Source organism: Nematolebias whitei, chromosome 1 (genome assembly GCF_014905685.2).
Source record: "Nematolebias whitei isolate Nwh7 chromosome 1, NemWhi1, whole genome shotgun sequence".
Classification (NCBI taxonomy): Eukaryota; Metazoa; Chordata; class Actinopteri; order Cyprinodontiformes; family Rivulidae; genus Nematolebias; species Nematolebias whitei.
In genome coordinates, this window is record NC_056498.1 from 4,678,041 (window position 1) to 4,698,979 (window position 20,939).

General features: G+C 44.5%; 1 protein-coding gene across 1 annotated transcript in view; it reads right to left on the reverse strand.

Annotated features, from left to right (window-relative positions):
* Positions 1-20,939, reverse strand: part of ablim2 (actin binding LIM protein family, member 2) — a 206,714-nt gene that overhangs the window by 40,235 nt on the left and 145,540 nt on the right. The window contains exons 15-16 of the mRNA XM_037674776.1: positions 12,016-12,123; positions 266-319 (exon numbers count right to left, since the gene is read on the reverse strand). Coding sequence (XP_037530704.1) covers positions 266-319; positions 12,016-12,123 — 162 coding nt within the window. The remainder of the gene's footprint in view (positions 1-265; positions 320-12,015; positions 12,124-20,939) is intronic.

Genomic DNA, 20,939 nt, shown 5'->3' on the forward strand with positions numbered 1-20,939 from the left:
TGGTTGATCCACTCTGAGACGGTGCTATTTAAGAGACTGAGCTGAATACAGCTCCTCAGACTGAGGAAGTCTCTCGGATGAGAGACGAAACATTTCTACATTTTTTTGTTGATTTGCTTTGTTTTGTTTTTTCGAATGTCCAGAGGACCAGATTTAACTTTTTTAGATATTGGATAGATTTTTTTTTTCCATGAGAGGTGACATGCTACACATCGTGCAGAGACCAGACCAGAGAAGGAAGTGTTAAAGAGGAAGTTGACTGTACCATGCTGTCTGTAGATGGGGGGTTTTCTATAGAGATTATCTTTGACCATAGTCTCTGAAGATGCAGAGGAAATGGAAGAAGCCAGCATGGGCGGGGGACAGAAAGAAAGAGAGAGAACGGAAAAAAAGAAGCATGAGTTAGCAGTTTTTTGAAGAATGAGATCTTCTGACGCAAACAGGGGCCAGCAGGGCTCAGTTTAATAGAAGACATTTGTCATTTTTAATTACAGCACCTCAGAAACATCAAACAGTTTTCATGCAACACATTCGGGGTATATTTTTCCATTGGGCTTTATTAAGAAGGAAAGGGAGGTTATCTGATGCAATACTTTTCAATAACACTCAAAGAATAATACTAAGTAATCAAATTAACCAAATAATCACATCAAATTAAATCCATTTGAATCACATTAAATATGAAATATTTGATATCAGTAGCACACATGGTTCAGTCAGTATTTATAAAAGATCAAATCAAACCAGTTTTAAAGGTCATATAATAACATGAAAACCAAATAAGTTCATAGTAATGCTGAATGATGTGTCTAGCGCATGATGATGGTACTAACAGTGACTGAATTCATCTTAGTGGACGCCTGACAAAGACACTCAGCGCCAACTGTTTCACATTAAGGCACAACAGAAACAACGCAGAGTAAAACAACATTTGTCTTTTAACAGGATTGTTGCAATGTCAGTATCTGAAACAATGATTACTCAAAAGCCATGAAGACAAAAGACAAGTTAACCCATTAAGTGGAGAACTATAGGCTGTAGTTTTATTTTTATTTTGGACCTGAGCATCTTATAAATACATTTTTCTGTCTTTCACTTTCTCTGGATGACATTATTCTGGCCTTTAGTTCAATTGTTAAAAATTTCCTGTTATTTTTGATCAGGACATGTCTTTTATCCCCCACATTAAAAATGTTACTAGAACTGTCTTCTTCCACCTGCGTAATATGATTAAAATTAGAAACATCTCATCTAAAAATGATGCAGAAAAACTGGTCCATGCATTTGTCATATCCAGACTGGACTATTGCAAAGGGTTATTATCTGGGTGTCCAAATACTTCTTTAAAACGTCTTAAGTTGATCCAAAATGCTGCTGCCAGAGTCTTAAAGAGAGTTTATAGGAGAGATCATATCTCTCCAGTTTTAGCTTCTCTCCATTGGTTCCCTGTCAAATCCAGAATAGAATCCAAAATCTTTCTAACCTACAAAGCTCTCAACAACTTAGCTCCATTTTATATTACAGATCTTATTGTTCCATATTTTCTTAACAGAGCACTTCGCTCTCAGACTGCATGCTTACTTCTGGTTCCTAGAGTTTCCAAAAACAGAATGGGAGGCAGCGCTTTCAGTTATCAGGCTCCTCTCTTGTGGAACCAACTTCCAGTTTTTCTGTCTGTGAGGCTGACACATTGTCCAGTTTTAAGAATAGGCTTAAGACTCTCCTTTTTGATAAATCCTATAGTTAGGGTTGGCTTGGGTTTCCTGAGCTATCCCTTAGTTATGCTGCTATAGGCTTAGACTGCTGGAAAACAAACGTTGGTTACATACTGTATCCCCAGATTCTATAGGCACAGCCCTTTAAGACTGTCGCTAGTGGGTTTATACTTTCGTGTGCAACACTGAAAACTTTAGTCCACACCCACCTGCTGTGTGGGCCTCACCCCCAGTCCATATAAATTACGATGAGACTGGGCAATCAGCTCCCAAATAGCTTTTTTCTTCAGCCATTTAGGAACCAGTGAGGCCCAGAGCTTAAAGGGCTGTGCCTATACTCATAGAATCTGGGGTTACAGTACGCAACCAACGTTCTATTTCGTAAGGCTGTCGCTGGTGGGTTAAAGGTGAAGCAGGATGTAGTCTATGCCTCACTGGGTCCATTCAGACACAACATGAAGCACCTGCTTGCACAAAAAAACATTTCATCACTCAGCCTTCTGTGTGTGTAATTACGCGCTGCGTAATTGCGTGCTCCATGCGCAGGAGCGCACCTGAGAAAAGATCTCTGGTGAGGAAAAAAGCTGAGATAGAAGACCTGCTGCTGTGAATAGGAACAATGGAGGATACGAATTGTAACAGTGTAACAATGAACAGAGCAGCCCAACAGCTCCTCAGGATGAACCGATTAATAACAATAAAATCAGCAGTCATGAACTTGTGACTGATAATAAATATCTCACAATGCGACTGCATGTAGACAGGTGTGAACTCAAAAGTGAAGCTCCAATAAACAAATAATAATCATTCTGTCAGAACACTGAGAACAGAATGGGTCATGGAGAAAGTTGAAACATCACGTAAATAAAAAACGAATAATTAAACATGGCGATGACCAGGCAGCCGCCATACAAATATCCTCCACTGTCATCCCTCCATGCAGAGCCATGGAGGATGAAAACCCTCTGGTGGAATGCGCTGAGATTCTCTGGAGGATCCAGTCCAGATGAACTGTAAACTTCAGAAATAGCCTCACACAACCAGTGTGAGAGGCGCTGGGTGGATAGAGGACATCCTGAAGAGCTGTCCCTGTAATGCACGAACATACGATGAAAATGGCGCAGTGCGGCCGTGTGCGCCACGTAACATGAAAATGCGCACATGGGACAGAAGGAGGTGAGATGTTGCTTCCTCCTCAGAATTATGAGGAAGAGGATCAAAACCCATCCAAGGTTATCACTCTCGAGCTGAATGAGCTTGTGATGCTTTTCAGAGCAGGGTTAAAACGCAGTACAGCTGAGCTGCAGTCAGCTTGAATTCTGAGACATGAGGGAGCAACAGAGAGAGAAAACAAACACTCACTCTCTTTGCCGATATCAGAGCTAACAGCAGAACTGTTTAAAATGACAGAAATTTGAGTAAAACCTGATCTAAAGGCTCAGAAGGAGCTTTGATCAGAGCGTTCAGGACCATCATTAGGTCTCACTGTAGAACTAGTGGATGTGACACAGGTCTGTGTCTCTGTACACCTTTCAGAAAATGCTTCATCAGCGGGTGATTAACAACTGTTCTGTCACTGAAAAAATTTCATGACAGGAAAAAATAGCTGCAGCATAAGTCTTAATTGTCCTGAACGCTAGATTTCTGTCCATCAGCTGCTACAGAAAGGACAGCATGCCACCTAGTGGACATGAGATGGCCTCTACACCTTTCTCCATGCACCAGCGCTGAGAAGCTGTCCACTTTGATATAAGCGCATAAAGGAGCATTTTTGGCCACAGGCTGTGAGCGAAGACATCCACTCCTAACGGTGGGTCGTCTCGTGGGCTCATTGAGAACCATAATTGGCACTGGGCGTTCTCCTGTGTGGCGGACAGATCCACTGCTGCTCAGCTGAACCTGCTCCAAATCTAAGAGATCAGCTCGGGATGGGGGCTCCAGTCTCTGTAGCAGGGACCGCCCCTCAACATGATATCCACTCGCCTGTTCAGGATGCTGGGAATGTACACTGCTCTGATGGAGAGCAGGTTTTTGTGTGCCCAACACAACAGCTGTTTTGCGATGTGTAACAGTTGGGCTGAGCCCACGCCTCCCTCATGTTTTATGTAAGCTCCCGTCACTTTGTTGTCTGTGTGGATCAGAACATGCTGATCCCATAGCAGGGGGCAAAATGCTGAGTCACGTTTCAGACCGTGAAACATTCTAGCATATTTATGTGAAGCGACATGTGGTTCAGCCACTGTGCTCCCACTGCCTGGGACAGACACATTCTTCCCAGCTTGACAGGAATGCATCTGTGAAAACTGAGACGTGTAATGTAGGCCTGCTGATGGGAACTCCCTCTGTACAGAATGAGGGGGTTTCCCCAGTGATTCAGATTGGTTTTCACGGAGGGGGCACAAAGATAATCCGCCTCTTCTGGCGCACAGAATCTATGCGCAGGCGGGTGAACCATATCTGAAGGTGTCTCATGTGAAGTAGGCCCAGCGGAACCACACACAATTTGGGCCGCTGACATCGTCCCAGGAGTTGCATGACAGGCAGACTGTCACTATGCTGCAGGGTTTGGCACGGCGGAGCTGAGCTGATAGAGCTTCGGCTCTCAGCTGTGATAAACGGGCTCTCATTGTAGTTGAGTTAGCTCTACTTCCAGATAAACAATCATCGGGGACGGACGAACAGAACTTTTTCCCAGTTTATGGAAAACCCCAGGTTTAGCAGGTGTAACACTAGCGTTTTGGTCTGTGCGACTGCTTTCTAACTGGACTGAGCTAATAAGAACAGATCGTCCAGAAGAATTCTCATTCCTGCCATGTGTAACGACTGCAGAGCCGTCTCCACAAATTTCGAGAACGTGCGTGGGGTGTTTCAGAATGATGGAAATGTGAAAGTTTATCAGAGCCACTCTGAGTAACACTCGGAGATCGGGCACACATTTGTGTTTTGTCATGTTTCTCATGAACATCACCCAGACTAAAAAGCGTTACTGCCATCACTCGCTCTGGAGATTCTCCTGGGGGAACCCAAGGGGGGCTCCAACAGAAAAAAGGGCTATATGTGTGCCTCTGTGCTGAGCCCAAGCTGCGGTCTCACGTTAGAGCTGAGGTGAGCCGGCGTGCACTGAGAGAAGGTGTGAGCGCTTTCTGAGTGAGATGCTGTTTCGGTGGAGGCTGCAGCTGTCGTGGAGAAAACACGTTTACTCCCGCTGCGCTGTGAGTAGGCAGAAAACAGCAGAAATTAAAAACGGCCTCTGGCTAAAAACAAGGGATTTTACCGGACTCGGTCTGCTGAAAAAACAATAATTTTAGCTGACGTGGCAGACGAGTGTTTGTAATATTTACTGAACTGCAGTGCCATTTAAAACGCTGTTTAGAGGTTACTGGCTTGTTCTGTGTGGGGAATGTGTGAAGAGAGGCAGCTGTGAGATCAGCTGATCTGATGGTCTCCGATGAAAACTTTACTTTCAGAGGTGTTTCTGTTTTATATCAAAACACACATCATCAAAAAACACATACATTCCCCTCAAGGATCTGTTATATGGCCGGTGGAAGAGCAGAGCGTGAAGTCATTGCCGCAGCTATGGAATGCCTCTGCTGCTGTTCCTGGCCAAGGCGGTCCCTCCAGCGGCCAGAGGGGCCGGAGGGGCTGGAGGAGGACTGTGACGTCACCAGATGGTGTACAGTCTCTGAGACCTCCTCGGACCTCTACGATTTCTCAAGGAGGGTCCTGAAGTTGGCCCCGAACAGCGCCTCTGGGGTGATGGGGCCTTCCAGCAGGTCTTTCTGCAGCCTCTTGGACAAGGATGGCGAGAGGCGGAGCCAGGTGGTCCTTTGGATCATGATCATCTGGGCGGCGATGCAGGACAGGCAGACCGCAAAGGTGGCGCACATGTTTAAGATGACGTCAGCTGCTTTACAGAGAGAGCTCTTTGTCCCCTCCAGCAGTTCTCCTTCCTCCAGTCTCTTTGAGATGCTGTAGGTCAGCAGAGCGATGTTGTTGTTAGTCGCGACTGCCTAGGATGTGCACTGGTGAGCTCGATTGGAGAGGTTTGTCACCCTCTGGTCATGCTTTCCTGGAGGGATAGGCTTCCGGTCCATCCTGGAAGCTTTTGCCCCAAGCGCCTCCATCAGGCTTGGCTCCAGGGGGGAGAACCGAGGGAAAAAAACACTGATCGGTAACAACCCTCCACTCTGGAGATGGAGGCGAAGGTAGAGACGGATATCTTCAGCTTGTCGGGCCCAGCTGCAGCCTCGTTCCAATGTGACGTCACAACTGGACAGTGAGGCCAGATGGGATCAGGGCGACGAGCCGGGGTGGAGACAATCCTTCCCACTAGATCATCTGATCAAGGTGGAGGGAGGCAAGGGACGGAAAGTCCCTTTGTGTCAGCAGCCTCCTGGAATATGCCGGACAACTCCGAGAGGAGAGCGCTGACGGCTGGGAGCAGTGTGGTCGCCGACGTGGGAAGACCCGAGGTGGCTGAGCATCCGTTCGACCGCTCTTCTTCCATCACTACGCTTTCCAGGAGGGAGGGGGCAGCAAGGTTGTTTCCAGCATCGCCTTTCTCAGAGGAATCATCCGATACACTGAGTGACTCTGCATCAAAGAAAGGCGGTGGCATCGTCCCGCGCGTAGTGTCCCGCCACGGAAAAAAACACTCATTGGAGCTGCTGCCCGCATCGCCTTTTCGAGGGAATCATCCGATTCACCGCAAGGAAAAAACGTTAGAAAAGGCGATGGTGTCGTCCAGCGAGTAGCGGCCTGCCACGGACAAACACTCAGCGAAGCTGCTGCCAACAACGCCTTTTTTGAGGGAATCATCCGATTCGCCGTGAGGAAAACACGTTAGAAAAGGCGGTGGCGTCATCCAGCGAGTAGCGGCCCTCCATGGAAAAAACACTCAGCGGAGCTGCTGCCAACAACGCCTTTTTCGAGGGAATCATCCGATTCACCACGAGGAAAAAAACGTTAGAAAAGGCAATGGCGTCGTCCAGCAGGTAACGGCCCGCCTCGGAAAAGCACTCCTCGGCGCTTACCTTGAACAAGGCTGCTCGTCTCTGCTTCTCTTTGGGGAGGAAGAGCTCACCGGGACGGCAGGAAGTTGGCGTGGCAGAGACCCAGGCATCCTTAGCAAAGATTGTGCCAGTCAAAGCTGGACAACTTTTCTTTCTTCATTCTTCTGACAGTGCTAGCTAGCTGGCTGAAGAAAAAATGGAAGCTGATTGCCCTGTCTCACCGTAATTTATACAGACTGGGGATGAGGCCCACACAGCAGGTGGGCGTGAACTAAAGTTTTTAGTGCTGCGCTGCGCGCGAAGGGATAAACCCACTAGCGATAGCCTTAAAGGGCGAAGCCTATAAGAAACAAAACTGAACACATGTCCTCTCTCTGCTGCTGTCTTTACTTGCTCTACTCAACCTGTTTGTAGTTGTAATTATTTCCATCTTAACATGTTTTTTTCTTTCCTCCTATAGAAACTACACCTGGACCTATTATTCTTTCTTTGTCTGTTTCTCCTTCCTGTCTTCTCAAAACCAGTCAGTCAAAGCAGATGGCCGCTTGTCCTGAGCCTGGTTAAGCTGGAGGTTTCTTCTTGTTAAAATAGAGTTTTTTCTTTCCACTGTCTCCTTTGTGCTTGCTCAGGATGGGAGACTGTGATGAAGTGAAGATTCATCACAATCTGCTGCTTCCTTAGAATGAGACATTTACTAATTGGCTTTTTTATGTATGTGAATGTTTCTGTTCAGTGCCCTGAGATAACTTCTGTTGTGATTTGGCACTACACCATAAATAAAATGAAATTAATTTCCAACATGAGGTTTAGTTTCTTCACTTTGTTTAACCAACAGGGCTTTTGTCAATAGGAACAAGTGTTGAATCAAACAGAAATTAATAAAGGACACACCCTTTAATGTCACCTCCTGTCCAAATATATATCAGTTTATTCAAAGTCATGAAGTCAGCTTTTATATCGTTGCTGAATTGAAATTTGTAATTACTTGGAGTAAAAGAATAAAAAAGTCAATTCAAGTGGGTAGAAGTTAAGGGCCCAGCATACTCCATCTGAAGACGAACAGTCAAAGGGCAGTCACGTGGTTGAAGGATGTTAGATTTTACACACACGTTTCATGAGATAGAGAGCCAGAGCTCCTGGGAAACCCCTCCCGCTGCAGTATACGTTTCTGCACAGGTGTCTTCCCACCAGAGGCTCCACTCCGTCCCTGCATCTGCCGTTTGGCCACAAATCTATCATAAAGAAAGAACCACACTTTCTGCAGACAGACTCCTCCACGAACAATGTCTGCATGATCTCCATCCAGGAGTTATTGGCCATTTGACTAATTTAGTGTATTTGAAGAGTCGTACAGCTGAAGGTCAAAGCGCATTTCCACATTGACGAACAGGCCCAGAAATTTCTGACCAATCACACAATACTTGCTGCGCCTGTGAGAAAAAGTTTGGCCTGGCCTTTGTGTTGAGAAGGGGCAAAGCTGCTGTGGGAACAAAATGACGTGCTTCTTAAAGGGAGCTTTTCCTTTCCACTGTTGCTACTGTGCTTGCTCAGGATGGGAGACTGCAATGAAGTGAAGATTCAACTTGTCTGCTGCTTCCTTAGATAGAGAACTTTACAAATTGGCTTTTCTATGTATGTGAATGTTTATGTAAAGTGCCCTGAGACAAATTTGTTGTGACATGGTGCTATATAAATAAACTGAATTGAATTGAATCAATTGTCTTCAAGGAACTAAATCAATGAGAGACAATTTTGCCGCTTCAGATGGAGTATGCAGTAGAAGAACTTTGTAGAAGAACGTAGGTTTTTATTTATTCTTGTTTGAGGCAGCAAAGTGACAGATCTCCTGATGCATGCTCAATAATCCAGGTAAAAAAAATCTAAAAAAGTTCAATCTGGTCCTCTGGACATTCAAAAAAAACAAAACAAAGCAAAACAACAAAAACATGTAGAAACGTTTCATCTTTCATCTGAAAGACTTCCTCAGTCTGAGGTGCTGTATTCAGCTCAGTCTTATAAATAGCACCTTCTCAGAGTGGATCAACCAGTTTTACTGCTGACAACCAAAACCAATACAGCACCTTAGACTGAGGAAGTCTTTTGGACGAAAGATGAAACGTTTCTACATTTTTTTGTTGTTTTGTTTTTTGAATGCACAGAGGACCAGATTTAACATTTTAAGAAGTGACAGATCGTTGAGAATATGAAAAACACAATTATGAAATAAAAGAATAGAAATGAAAAAAAAAAAGTAATAATGAGCTTAGATACTTATTTCATAATGCTTTATTTATTTATTTAATTTTGAGCATTTTGATGTTCCATAGAAGAATGGAGGGAGACATTTTATCCACCACCAGTAACCAGAGGGTGTCCAATGTAACCTTGGCCCCCATGGATTAATCTTAAGCCACCCCAATCGTCTGAGGAAACTATACTGTACCTGTTGTTGTCTGTACCCAGTGTTGCCTGATTGGGCAGTTTACTGCCAATTGGATGGTTTTCATTCTGCTTTTGCTGGGAACACTGGGAATATTTTAGTTGGATTGTTGCATTTTGCCACATATTGTTAAATTACTTTGGCTTGTACTGATGTGCGTTCATGTTCAAACAGTAAATATACTGTAACAATATAAAATGGGACTAACCTATTTAAATAAAGGTTGAATGAATTAATTGATTGGGCAGGTTGTCATGTTATGTGTTGGTTGTTAACAGATTTTTGGCCTGGAAAACCTCGACTCTATCTAGCAACACTGTCTGCACCTCATCTGTGTTCTTTGTTTAAAATAGATCTCTCTTGTAAATAAGTCCTTGAGGCTCAATGAGACTAACCTGTAGAAATAAAAGTTGAATGAACACTGTCTATATACTGTATGTATCTTTGTGTGCCCATTTTGGATTTTGACATGGCAACCCAATTTCTGATATTGACTTTTCTTACGTCTAAATGCAGCCACTCACCAAAATGTGTCTGTACTGCTCTTGTTTGTCAAATTATGCTCACAACATGCACTAAAATGCAGACAGATGGATGGACAGAGAGATGGAGGGTATTTTCAATTCCAGCTCTTCGCTTTGTGACGAGGGACACATGAAAACTACATTTAAATGCAGAATTATATTTGTTAAAGTAAAAATGATCAGTTTGCTTGGTTAACGTACGTTATTTGGGTCAGGTTTACTTGTGGTTTCTAGAGTTGGGGCGGCTGTGGCTGAGTGGTTAGAGCAGTTGTTCTCTAATGCAAGAGTTGGGGGTTGGATTCCACCAGCAGTCACACATTGAAGTGTCCCTGGGTAAGACACTGAACCTCTCATTGCCTCCAATGTGTGTCCCATCAGTGTATGAATGTGAAAAAGCACTGATTACTTTTTGTATCGATCTAGTAGAGTGCTGTATGAATGGGTGAATGAGCACACAGATTGTGTTGTAAAGACCTTTGAGCATCTCAATAAGATAGAAAAGTACAGTCCATTCCCCATTTAGAGTTTCAAACAGTAGAAGGGGAGGCAGAGCGTTCAATTATCAGGCTCCTGTCTTTTAGGATCAACTTCCAGTTTCTGACCCTTGGATAAATCCTATAATTAGGCTGTGCTTGTGTTTCCTGAACCATCCCTTTATTATGATGCCATAGTAGGACATACTAAAATAATTTCCTCACTCAGCTAATGTCTTTACGCTCTCATATACTACATGAAAATACTGCTGCCATTAACACGTTTTTCTATATTTTTCCTCCTCATAGACACTACATCTGAACAACCCTCCTGTGTTTGCCTGCGTCTCTTTCCTGTCCTCTCAACCCCAGAAAGATTGAGGTAGATGGCTGTCCATTCTGAACTTTCTTCCAGTTCTACTACGTTTCTTCCTGTTAAAAGTGAGTTGCTCTTTTCCACAGCTGCCAATGTGCTTGCTCACAACGAGGGATTGCAATGAGGTATAGACTTGATGCAATCTTGTGGCTCAAATAGACATAATATACACAGTTATAAGAACTACAAATGCTACCTCCAGTACAAACTCGTTCAAAAAGTATGCTGATGTCCTCCAACGCTGAGGAATTTGAATAGTGAATGTTTGGAGGTGAGTGTATTTCTGGACTTGAATTGAAGAGACTGTAAGTAAATCAGTGTTTTTGGCGCAAATATTCAAGTTGGTAGGAATTACACTGTGGAGAACTTTTTTTTTTCCTTGTTTGAAGCAGCGCAGAGTGACAGATCCTGGTGAGTAGAGGGAGCAAATTTATTCACTATCAGGTGCAACAGCGGAGCCAGGACATGGCAAATCTACTACTTTTAAGTAATATAAAAACTGGAATACATCGTTTCATCAAAGGATTGGGGTGGTTGGTTTCCAATTTATTATACTCACAACATGCACAGACAGATGGACGGATGGAGCGGTTTTGTCCTCTGGGTTGACGAAGGACAAAATTTATGCATGGGCATGTTACGTCCAGTTAAAAAAAAAAGGGGGGGGGGGGACAAATTTCCTTAAATAGCCAATATGAACTTGTTCCCTGCAAAAGCACCTGAAGAAGTCAACTGTTTTACAAAGAAGAAACCAAGTACTTTGGACCTCATGTTTAGGTGAGTGGATGTGTTCACAAAGTATCTGAGTGAAAACTGCATCTATGATGCTTTGATAATTTCACCTCTGTGGGCTGACGGACTGTTGGACTGTACTCCAGATTTAACTGCTACAAGAAAAACACTGTTTCTGTTTTGCTGGTTTCCTTTGTTCTTACCCATGAAATAAATGTAAGAGACATTTGCCCTCACTGAGGCAGAAATTTGAGCTTAGTTGATTAAATTAGGTCATTTATGATACATTTAATTGAATCTAACTTGTGATCGCATAGATTTCTTAGCACAAAGTCAGAGGATGAGATAGGATTCCTCAATTCAATCCATTGTATAAAATTTGACAATAATTTCCTGTGCTTGCCAATAATATTTTTTACTTAAATAAAGAAGTGTTGTCAAATAAATCAAAATACAAATCAAGAAATGAAGACTAGAGGATTAAGGAGTGTATTTTGCATTGGTGGCCCTCCAGTAATCAAGGGTCTGGTACTAATGTGCAGAAGGGGAGGTCCAACCAAACTTCTTCATAACCATACTACAGTAAATAGGATTTCATTTGTTTAAGAAATTAGCACAATTCATGAAACGTTTGTCTAATTATGATTTCACAGCTTACCTTTTGAATCAGCTACACCAACAACAAAAATAACAGCAGTCATGAGCTGAGCTGTGAGCAGAGCGGTGTGGTCAAGGCCTACCTGGTATGTGGAAATGTCGAGGAGCAGCCATGTATGTAGAAGCAGACGAGGGGGATTTTCCATCCGAAAAGGTGGATAAGCTGGGGGTACTCCGACCACTTTCACTACCTCCAGCGGGTAGGCATTAGATAAGAAAAACAAAAAGGGAGAGAACAAATGGGGTGGGGGCAAAAAGTCAATATTATGTAAGTAGACATGTAAGAAGCTTTAATTCTAATACATATGTCAGTGATCTGATAACCCAGCCATTTACTGTCAGTGTAAAGTTTATACAGAGCCGATAGATTTGTGAAGACTTTCTGAAGATTTCCTTTTGATCAAAAAACTGAAACAACATTTATGTAGAATTTTGAATAACTTTAATGTGAAACACCTTACATAGTTTTAATCATAGTTTTAGTTTTTGAACCCTAAGACACTTTTTTTTTTATCAACAATAAAGGTAGATATGCTGGTGAAGATTCTCAGTCATCCAGGACATGATGAATTCAAAAAGCGTTCAATACAAAAACAACTGGACTTTATTTGTAACAGAAGATGTTTCGCTCCTCATCCGAGGACCTTTCTCAATTCAAAGAGCAGAGAGTGAGAGATACAGGTTATAAGGCTGAGTGAGATAAGACACACACACACACACACATAAGACACACACACACACATATATGTACATTGGCAGTTCACACCTAAAAACCTAAAACAGTAGGTCTTTGTTCCTCTAATTCACAGTCGAGGCCCCTCTGTTCCCATCAGGTGTGAAAACCGGCTGGGGATCTGTTTTAAAGTTGCATTATATGTTTTTGAAAGTGGGAATCTGAGGCCTCCTCCTCTGTTAAGAGACGGCTTTTCTCTTTTTACATAAATTGCTTCCTTCACCCCCCTCTCAAACCATCTGTGTTCTCGGTCCAAAATGTGCACATTTTGGTCCTCAAAAGAGTGTCCCTTATCTGTGAGGTGGAGGTGAACTGCATAATTTTGTCCAGAGGAGGTGGCTCTCCTGTGTTGAGTCATGCGTCTGTGAAGAGGCTGTTTAGTGTCTCCAATGTAGAGGTCTGGACAGTCCTCGCTGCACTGGACCGCATACACTACACCACTCTGTTTGTGTATCTACATATATGTGTGTGTGTGTGTCTTATGTGTGTGTGTGACTTATCTCACTCAGCCTTATAACCTGTATCTCTCACTCTCTGCTCTTTGAATTGAGAAAGCTCCTCGGATGAGGAGCGAAACATCTTCTGTTACAAATAAAGTCCAGTTGTTTTTGTATTGAACGATTTTTGAATAAAGGTAGATCTTAAAGAATATGAAACAAATGTCCAGAAACGCATATTCCATGTGTGAATCACTCAATGGGAAGGTAACCTGATCATATTTAGTCTTAGTAAGAAGCCCCAGGTGCATAGGTGTCACAATACTTATATGTGAAGGGGACGTATCCCCCCACACATTTCAAAAATATTCATTTGGATCCCCCCACTTTTACCATGAAACATTAGTTCACCCAGCACTGTTTCTATTTCCATTCCACTTGATTAATAGGAGAACACTCAAACCACTAAAAGTCCACTCTGGGTTTTCCTGGTTGCCTACAACTCCACACCACATGCAGTTTCCTCTCAGTCATATACTTTGGCAGGGCGCTCATGGGGAGAGGAGGGGGGAGACACCTCTGTTTTGCATGCTAGCTTAGTGCCACGTTAGTGCTGGCAGTTGTGACCGGGGTGGGGGTTTAGGATGAATGAGAGAAGCAGAGCACTGTGTCTGTAGCATCTTAGCTAACACATCTGTATTGCACGTCGCCAGCTTACAGCTACGTTAGTTCCGGCAGTTTTTAAGGTGGGGGGGGGGGGGGGTGTGGGTGTGTGAGAGAAGTGGAGTTGGTCAGGCTACGTCTTGTTGTGCCATGCTCAAAAATAGTTATTGAATCAAGTGTTTACTTACGTAGGTTAACATAGATGTTTAACAACTCATTAAAATACACCAGACCACAGGAAATGGTATATTCTTTATTCAGAATTTTCTGGGGGAGGGTTAGGTCTCTCCCCCCAAAACACACACACCATCGTCATATTAGCATGCCCCCCCTTCCCCCCACATTACAATGTTTCTGACCAGGACTTAATTTGTAAAATGATTGATGCCGGAATGCAAATAGCGGGTGAGCCAGTGTATTTTAACAAGTAGTTAAACATCTACGTTTACCTACATTTGTAAACACTCGTACACCCCCCCCCCCAACACACACACACAAACTTGACGGTTTTGAGCTAACTCTTCTCCACTGAATTCACTGTCTGACTCCACATGTGAAACCTTCTAGGTACATCCTTCATCGGTTCAAGGCCGCTGCCTGTGGTCTCCTGCCCACGTATGACTGCCTGATCCTCTGGGCACGCTCCCACCACTCTGTTAGGAGCGGAGATTTTTTTAAGGGTAGAGGCAGAACTGCTTCACTTGAAGGGGCAGATCGTATGTGATATTAAGAAGTAGTAAGTTGCTATTGTGTTTAAAATGAGTGTTTATGTAATTATTTTCAGTTTACATATCCAATATAAGTTTTATTCATTCAAGGCAGCCATATTTGTTCATAACTTTATTATTAGTAAGCCTGAGAGATACTGGATCCAAGCAAACAGTTGTTGGAACTGTAGTATGAACATATGCATGAGATATATTCATAAATTAAACGGATTCTTTCATTTTTCTGGACTGTATAAAACGTGCATTGAATTTAATAAAATGTGGACGTGAGACGTTAATTATCTTTGACTCACCAAGACTGTGGGTCATTTATTAACAGAATCAAGTTTAACACATCACACATTTACATTAATTGGCAAAAATTGAAAATAACGACAGCTTATTAATCAGCTTTACAACCAGGAAAACCATACGGCCATGATTTTCCGTTGCTTCACCACAGACATTTCTGAAAATATCTGGATTAATTTGCTAGCAGGTAGAAGAATTTTAAAGATGGAAAGATGAAGTTTATCTACAGAGAGATGTGTGAGGGAATTTGTCTGTTTTAACCAGAACCGCACGCTCCTTTGGACCAGCTTATTCCAACGGTACACTTTCGGTTGAAGATCGACTTTTTACCTTTTCTGAAGATATATCAGTTCCGGCGTGAAGTCCCACTTCGAGCCACCTTTTCAGCGTCTCCGTAAGAGCAGCTAAAAACCTCGGGAGTCATGTGGAGGTCATCCAAAACAGACTTTCATAATTCCCAGAATCTCCTCTCGTTCAGCTTAGTGGCAGCTGTATTGAGCATGCTGCATTCCAGCATTCTGCATTCTGGAACTCCAAACTCTCTGGAACTCCAAACTCTCTGGAACTCCAAACTCTCTGGAACTCCAAACTCTCTGGAACTCCAAACTCTCTGGAACTCCAAACTCTCTTGTTGAACTAGGAAGTGCCAACATTTAAAGGGCTCTACTTCCGGTTCATTTGGGAGTTTCTGATTGGTCGATGGACCAAAACAGAGGTGTGTTTTGTGATGTAAGGTGTTATGAAAAGTCAAGGAAAAGATTAAGATTGTTTAAGAACAGACAGAAAGATATTATGAAGGAACCAGACTTCGTGGAGTCACCTCTTCCAGTATCTTGCTGTAAAAGTTAAACATGACATTTCTTTTCAGCAAACTTTTCAGTTGACCGAAACTTGAACTTTGAACACACTTACAACTTACTCACTTCAAACAGACGATCAAGAAATGAATCATTACTCTGTAACGTATTCCAACTTGATTTCACTTTGAATGAGGATTAACAATCATTATACTGTTTCACAGTTAATTAAAATGATTAGTTCACTTCAACATGTAAACATTGTTTGAACTAACACAATTTGATTATCAAAACATTTGTAAAATAGTAATGATCATAGAGAATTGTCTTTTTCCACTTGATTAATTCAAGAAAGAAAGTCTCAGGATGGGTCAACCTGTATTTCTGGATTCAAATCAATGAAATGACAGTTCTGTCCCAAATGATCCTTAGGTCAAGGTTTTGACCTCAGGCCTAGTTCACTACAGAACGTACCCTGTCAAAATAAGAGTTTCCAAATCCTGTTCCGGTTCAAATTACGCACTGCTTCTGACGCCGATGCCCAGGTGCCATTTAAATTTACCACAGTCATGCATCTGCTGAAAGTGAGGTCACTTTTAGGCCCCATTCACAAGGTATGATGACCCCAACTTACATCTCTATGAGTTATACAACATGATCAAAGCAAATCTGGAAAATCTTCAGTTTGAAGGCAACCATGATGCTGCTATATTTTTTGCCCAATAATTTGCTCTCCCATATCCTCACCATGCTCTAGGTTCTCTACTTTCTAGGTTCTCTAGGCACTCTATTTATGGGCAGCACATTTTTACAATGATGCCATGGTTTACGGCCAGGATTGCACCAAGCTCCAGACCCCCTCCTGGTAAGACTCTGTCAGACAGCGTCAGAGAGCAGCTACGAGCTGGAAGTGAAAGCCACACTATCATAACACTACCACCATAGAAATTGTCTACACTAGGTCACTTCTATGACCCTGTTTACAATCTGCATGTATGTACTGGTATATAGGGAAGATTCTGACCCTCCAGCATCAGTTTCAGCCTTGTTGCAGAGCAGGGAACACCATCAGCATGTGATGCAGGTGAAGGGGGTTTCTGTGAAGAGCCTCGAGCATCTCCAGCCTTTTTCCTTCATCATCCAGCAGGCTTGACTATGATGAGGGAAAGTGCTTCTTGCTTTGCCTCCTTAAAGTGAATAAAGGAGTGTGGCGTGGTATTTAATGGAGCGTGGCGCCCATGGACTGGTTGTTGCACAATGGCGGTGCTTGGAGTGTGCATGTGTGTGTGTTTGTGGGGGTTAGATGAGGTCATCATGGCCAGGATGCTTCAAAGTCTCATTGAGCAAGTCATGCAGGCGGTGGCATCATGGAAATACTGGAGGCTATGGAGCTTGGTCAAAACGTTCTCATGCCTGATGGGGAGTCCACTGCATTCTTTACTCACAAAGACTTTCACCTTTTGGCTCATTTTTAAAGTCCTAGTATTTTTTTTCCAGGTAAATACACAAAATAACGGGGTAGGACTAATAGGAATTCACTCTGATAATCACGATAAAAGGCACAATCAGTTGAAAATTCTCATGTCCTAAATAGCAACTCTTTGGACTTTTGCTTAGAAGACTGCACAAATGTACAAAATATTCAGTTGGTTCTGGTGTGTCTGCAGTGACTATGCTAAAAGTCACACAGCTGGTAATATATAAAATATTCAGCTTGGTAATGTAGTCCAACTAGGATCAACCTCAGTGTGTTTCAAGACAGGATGGCTGGGTGATGGAGTCACTGATGCCCTCAATGCCAAACGTAATAAACACTCTACAGCCAGAGCTTTGAGGAACAAACACAGAGTGTGTGCGGGTGAGAGAGAGTGCAAGTTATTTGAATGCACACACACCACCTCCCAAAGAGAGAGGGACGTCATCATCGGCAGCCTGGATGACTGTAGATGAGATCATTGACACTCAGCATTCCCAAGTAATTTCCTACACACGCACACACACACACACACACAGAGCTGGTCTAAATGTTGGACAAATTGTCTTTAAGTGAAACAGAAAATGATAAGAAAAAAAGGTTTGTAAGCTCAATCCTGCAGGTAGATAAATCATAACAAAAGGTTAAATCAGGTCATCTGGACCAATTATTTTTAGGAGAAACGTTTCGTCTTTCGGGCAATGACAGTGAGACCTGGAGGGGTGTGGTTGGGAGGAACAGCACCCCTGATCTGAACCAGAGTGGTGTTCTGTTGATGGACTTCTGTGCTCATCATGGATTGTCAATAGCGAACACCTTGTTCAAGCATAAGGGTGTCCATATGTGCTCTTGGCACCAGGACACACTAGGCCGCAGTTCGATGATCGACTTTGTCATCGTCTCATCTGATCTGTGGCCACATGTCTTGGACACTCGTGTGAAGAGAGGGGCGGAGCTGTCAACTGATCACTACCTGGTGGTGAGTTGGCTCCGATGGTGGGGGAGGATGCCGGTCAGACCTGGCAGACCCAAACATATTGTGAGGGTTTGCTGGGAACGTCTGGCAGAGTCTCCTGTGAGACGGAGTTTCAACTCCCACCTCCGGGAGAACTTTGAACATGTTCCGTGGGAGGTGGGGGACATTGAGTCTGAGTGGACCATGTTTCGTGCCTCTATTGTCAAGGCGGCTTACCAGAGCTGCGGCCGCAAAGTTGTCGGTGCCTGTCGCGGCGGCAACCCTTGAACCCGATGGTGGACACCGTCGGTGAGGGATGCTGTCAGGCTGAAGAAGGAGTCCTATCGGGCCTTTTTGGCCTGTGGGACCCCGGAAGCAGCTGATGGGTACCGGCAGTCCAAGCGACATGTGGCTCGAGTGGTTGCTGAGGCAAAAACTCGGGCATGGGAGGAGTTCGGAGAGGCCATGGAGAACGACTTCGGCATGGCTTCGAGGCGATTCTGGTCCAACATCCGGCGTCTCAGGGGGGGAAAGCGGTACGCCACCAACACTGTTTATAGTGGGAGTGGTGTGCTGCTGACCTCAACTCGGGATGTTGTGGGTCGGTGGGCGGAATACTTTGAAGACCTTCTTAATCCCACCGGCGCGTCTTCCACTGTGGAAGCGGAGCCTGGGGACTCTGGGTTGGGCCCTCCAATCTCTGGTGCTGAGGTCACCGAGGTGGTTAAAAAGCTCATCGGTGGCAGGGCCCCAGGGGCGGATGAGATTCGACCAGAGTTTCTTAAGGTTCTGGATGTTGTAGGGCTGTGTTGGCTTACACGACTCTGCAATATTGCGTGGACATCGGGGGAAGTTCCCCTGGATTGGCAGACCGGGGTGGTGGTCCCCCTATTCAAAAAGGGGGACCGTAGAGTGTGTTCCAACTACAGGGAATCACGCTCCTAAGCCTCCCTGGTAAGGTCTATTCGGGGGTTCTGGAGAGGAGGGTCCGTCAGATAGTCGAACCTCGGATTCAGGAGGAGCAGTGCGGTTTTCGTCCTGGCCATGAACACTTGACCAACTCTACACTCTCAGCAGGGTCCTGGAGGGTGCGTGGGCGTTTGCCCAACCAGTCTACATGTGCTTTGTGGACTTGGAGAAGGCGTTCGACCGCGTCCCTCGGGGGACCCAGTGGGGGGTACTCTGGGAGTATGGGGTACTGGGCCCTTTGATACGGGCTGTTAGGTCCCTGTATGACCGGTGTCAGAGCCTGGTCTGCATCGCCGGCAGTACGTCGGGCTTGTTCCCGGTGAGAGTTGGACTCCACCAAGGTTGCCCTTTGTCACCGATTCTGTTCATAACTTTTATGGACAGAATTTCTAGGCGCAGCCAAGGTGTTGAGGGGATCCGTTTTGGTGGCTTTAGGATTGCGTCTCTGCTTTTTGCAGATGATGTGGTCTTATTGGCTTCATCAGATCCTGATCTACAGCTTTCGCTGGAGCGGTTCACAGCCGAATGCGACGCAGCCGGGATGAAGATCAGTTCCTCCAAATCCGAGGCCATGGTCTTGAGCCGGAAAAGGGTAGAATGCCCTCTCCCGGTCAGGGAGGAGGTCCTACCTCAAGTGGAGGAGTTCAAGTGTCTCGGGGTCTTGTTCACGAATGAGGGAAAAATGGAGCATGAGATCGATAGGCGGATAGGTGCAGCGTCTGCAGTGAAGCGGGCGCTGTACAAGTCTGTCGTGGTGAAGAGAGAGCTGAGTCAAAAGGCAAAGCTCTCAATTTACCGATCGATCTACGTTCCTACCCTCATCTATGGTCACGAGCTTTGGGTTGTGACCGAAAGAATGAGATCTCGGATACAAGCGGCCGAAATTAGTTTTCTCCGCAGGGAGTCTGGGCTCTCCCTTAGAGACAGGGTGAGAAGCTCGATCATCCGGGAGGGACTCAGAGTAGAGCCGCTGCTTCTCCACGTCGAGAGGAGCCAGTTGAGGTGGCTTGGGCATCTGTTTAGGATGCCTTCTGGACGCCTCCCTGGTGAGGTGTTTCGGACACGTCCCACCGGAAGGAGGCCCAGAGGAAGACCCAGGACACGCTGGAGGGATTATGTTTCTCGGCTGGCCTGGGAACGCCTCGGGATTCCCCCGGAAGAGCTGGCCCAAGTGGCTGGGGAGAGGGAAGTCTGGGCCTCCCTAGTTAGGCTGCTACCCCCGCGACCCGACCCCGGATAAGCGGAAGAAAATGGATGGATGGATGGACGTTTCGTCTTTCATCTGAAAGACTTCATCAGCCTGCTGTAACTAGCTTGAACCTCGTCAGTGAGGTACAGTAGATATAAGAGTCTTGGTGGCAGGCCTCACACTGATGAAGTCTTACAGATGAAAGATGAAACATTTCTCCCAAACAGAAACTGTCCAGATGACCTCATCTAACTGTTTTGTAATGAGGTAAGAAGTTCTGGAGGAAATAATTTATCCGACGGGCAGCATGGTGGCTCAGTTTGTAGAGCTGCTGCCACTCAGCGAGAAGGTTGCTGGATTGAATCCCAGATGCATGTTCGCTCCGTGCGTGCATGAGATTTTTCCTGATACTCCGTTTTTTGATTTTTCCTACCGACCAAAAGCATGCATGTCAGACTGATTGGTAACTCTAAATTGTTTGTTTTGTTTGTTTCTCTGTGTCCCTGTGATGGACTGGAGACCTGGTGAGGATATTTACTCAAAAACAAACAAACAAATATTTATTTAATCAGTAACTAACGATCAATCCAAGAAACAGAGCACATTAAGTTTGTATGTTCCTCAACTTTTGCCATTAAAGGGATGTTTGATTATTTTGAAGTGAGGTTGTTTGGTACAACATGTTACCTGTTGTAGAGAGCTCTTTGAATGACCATAAAACTGAGTTTGAATCTGACCTGAGCTGACTGACAAGCTAACAGCTAGACCGAC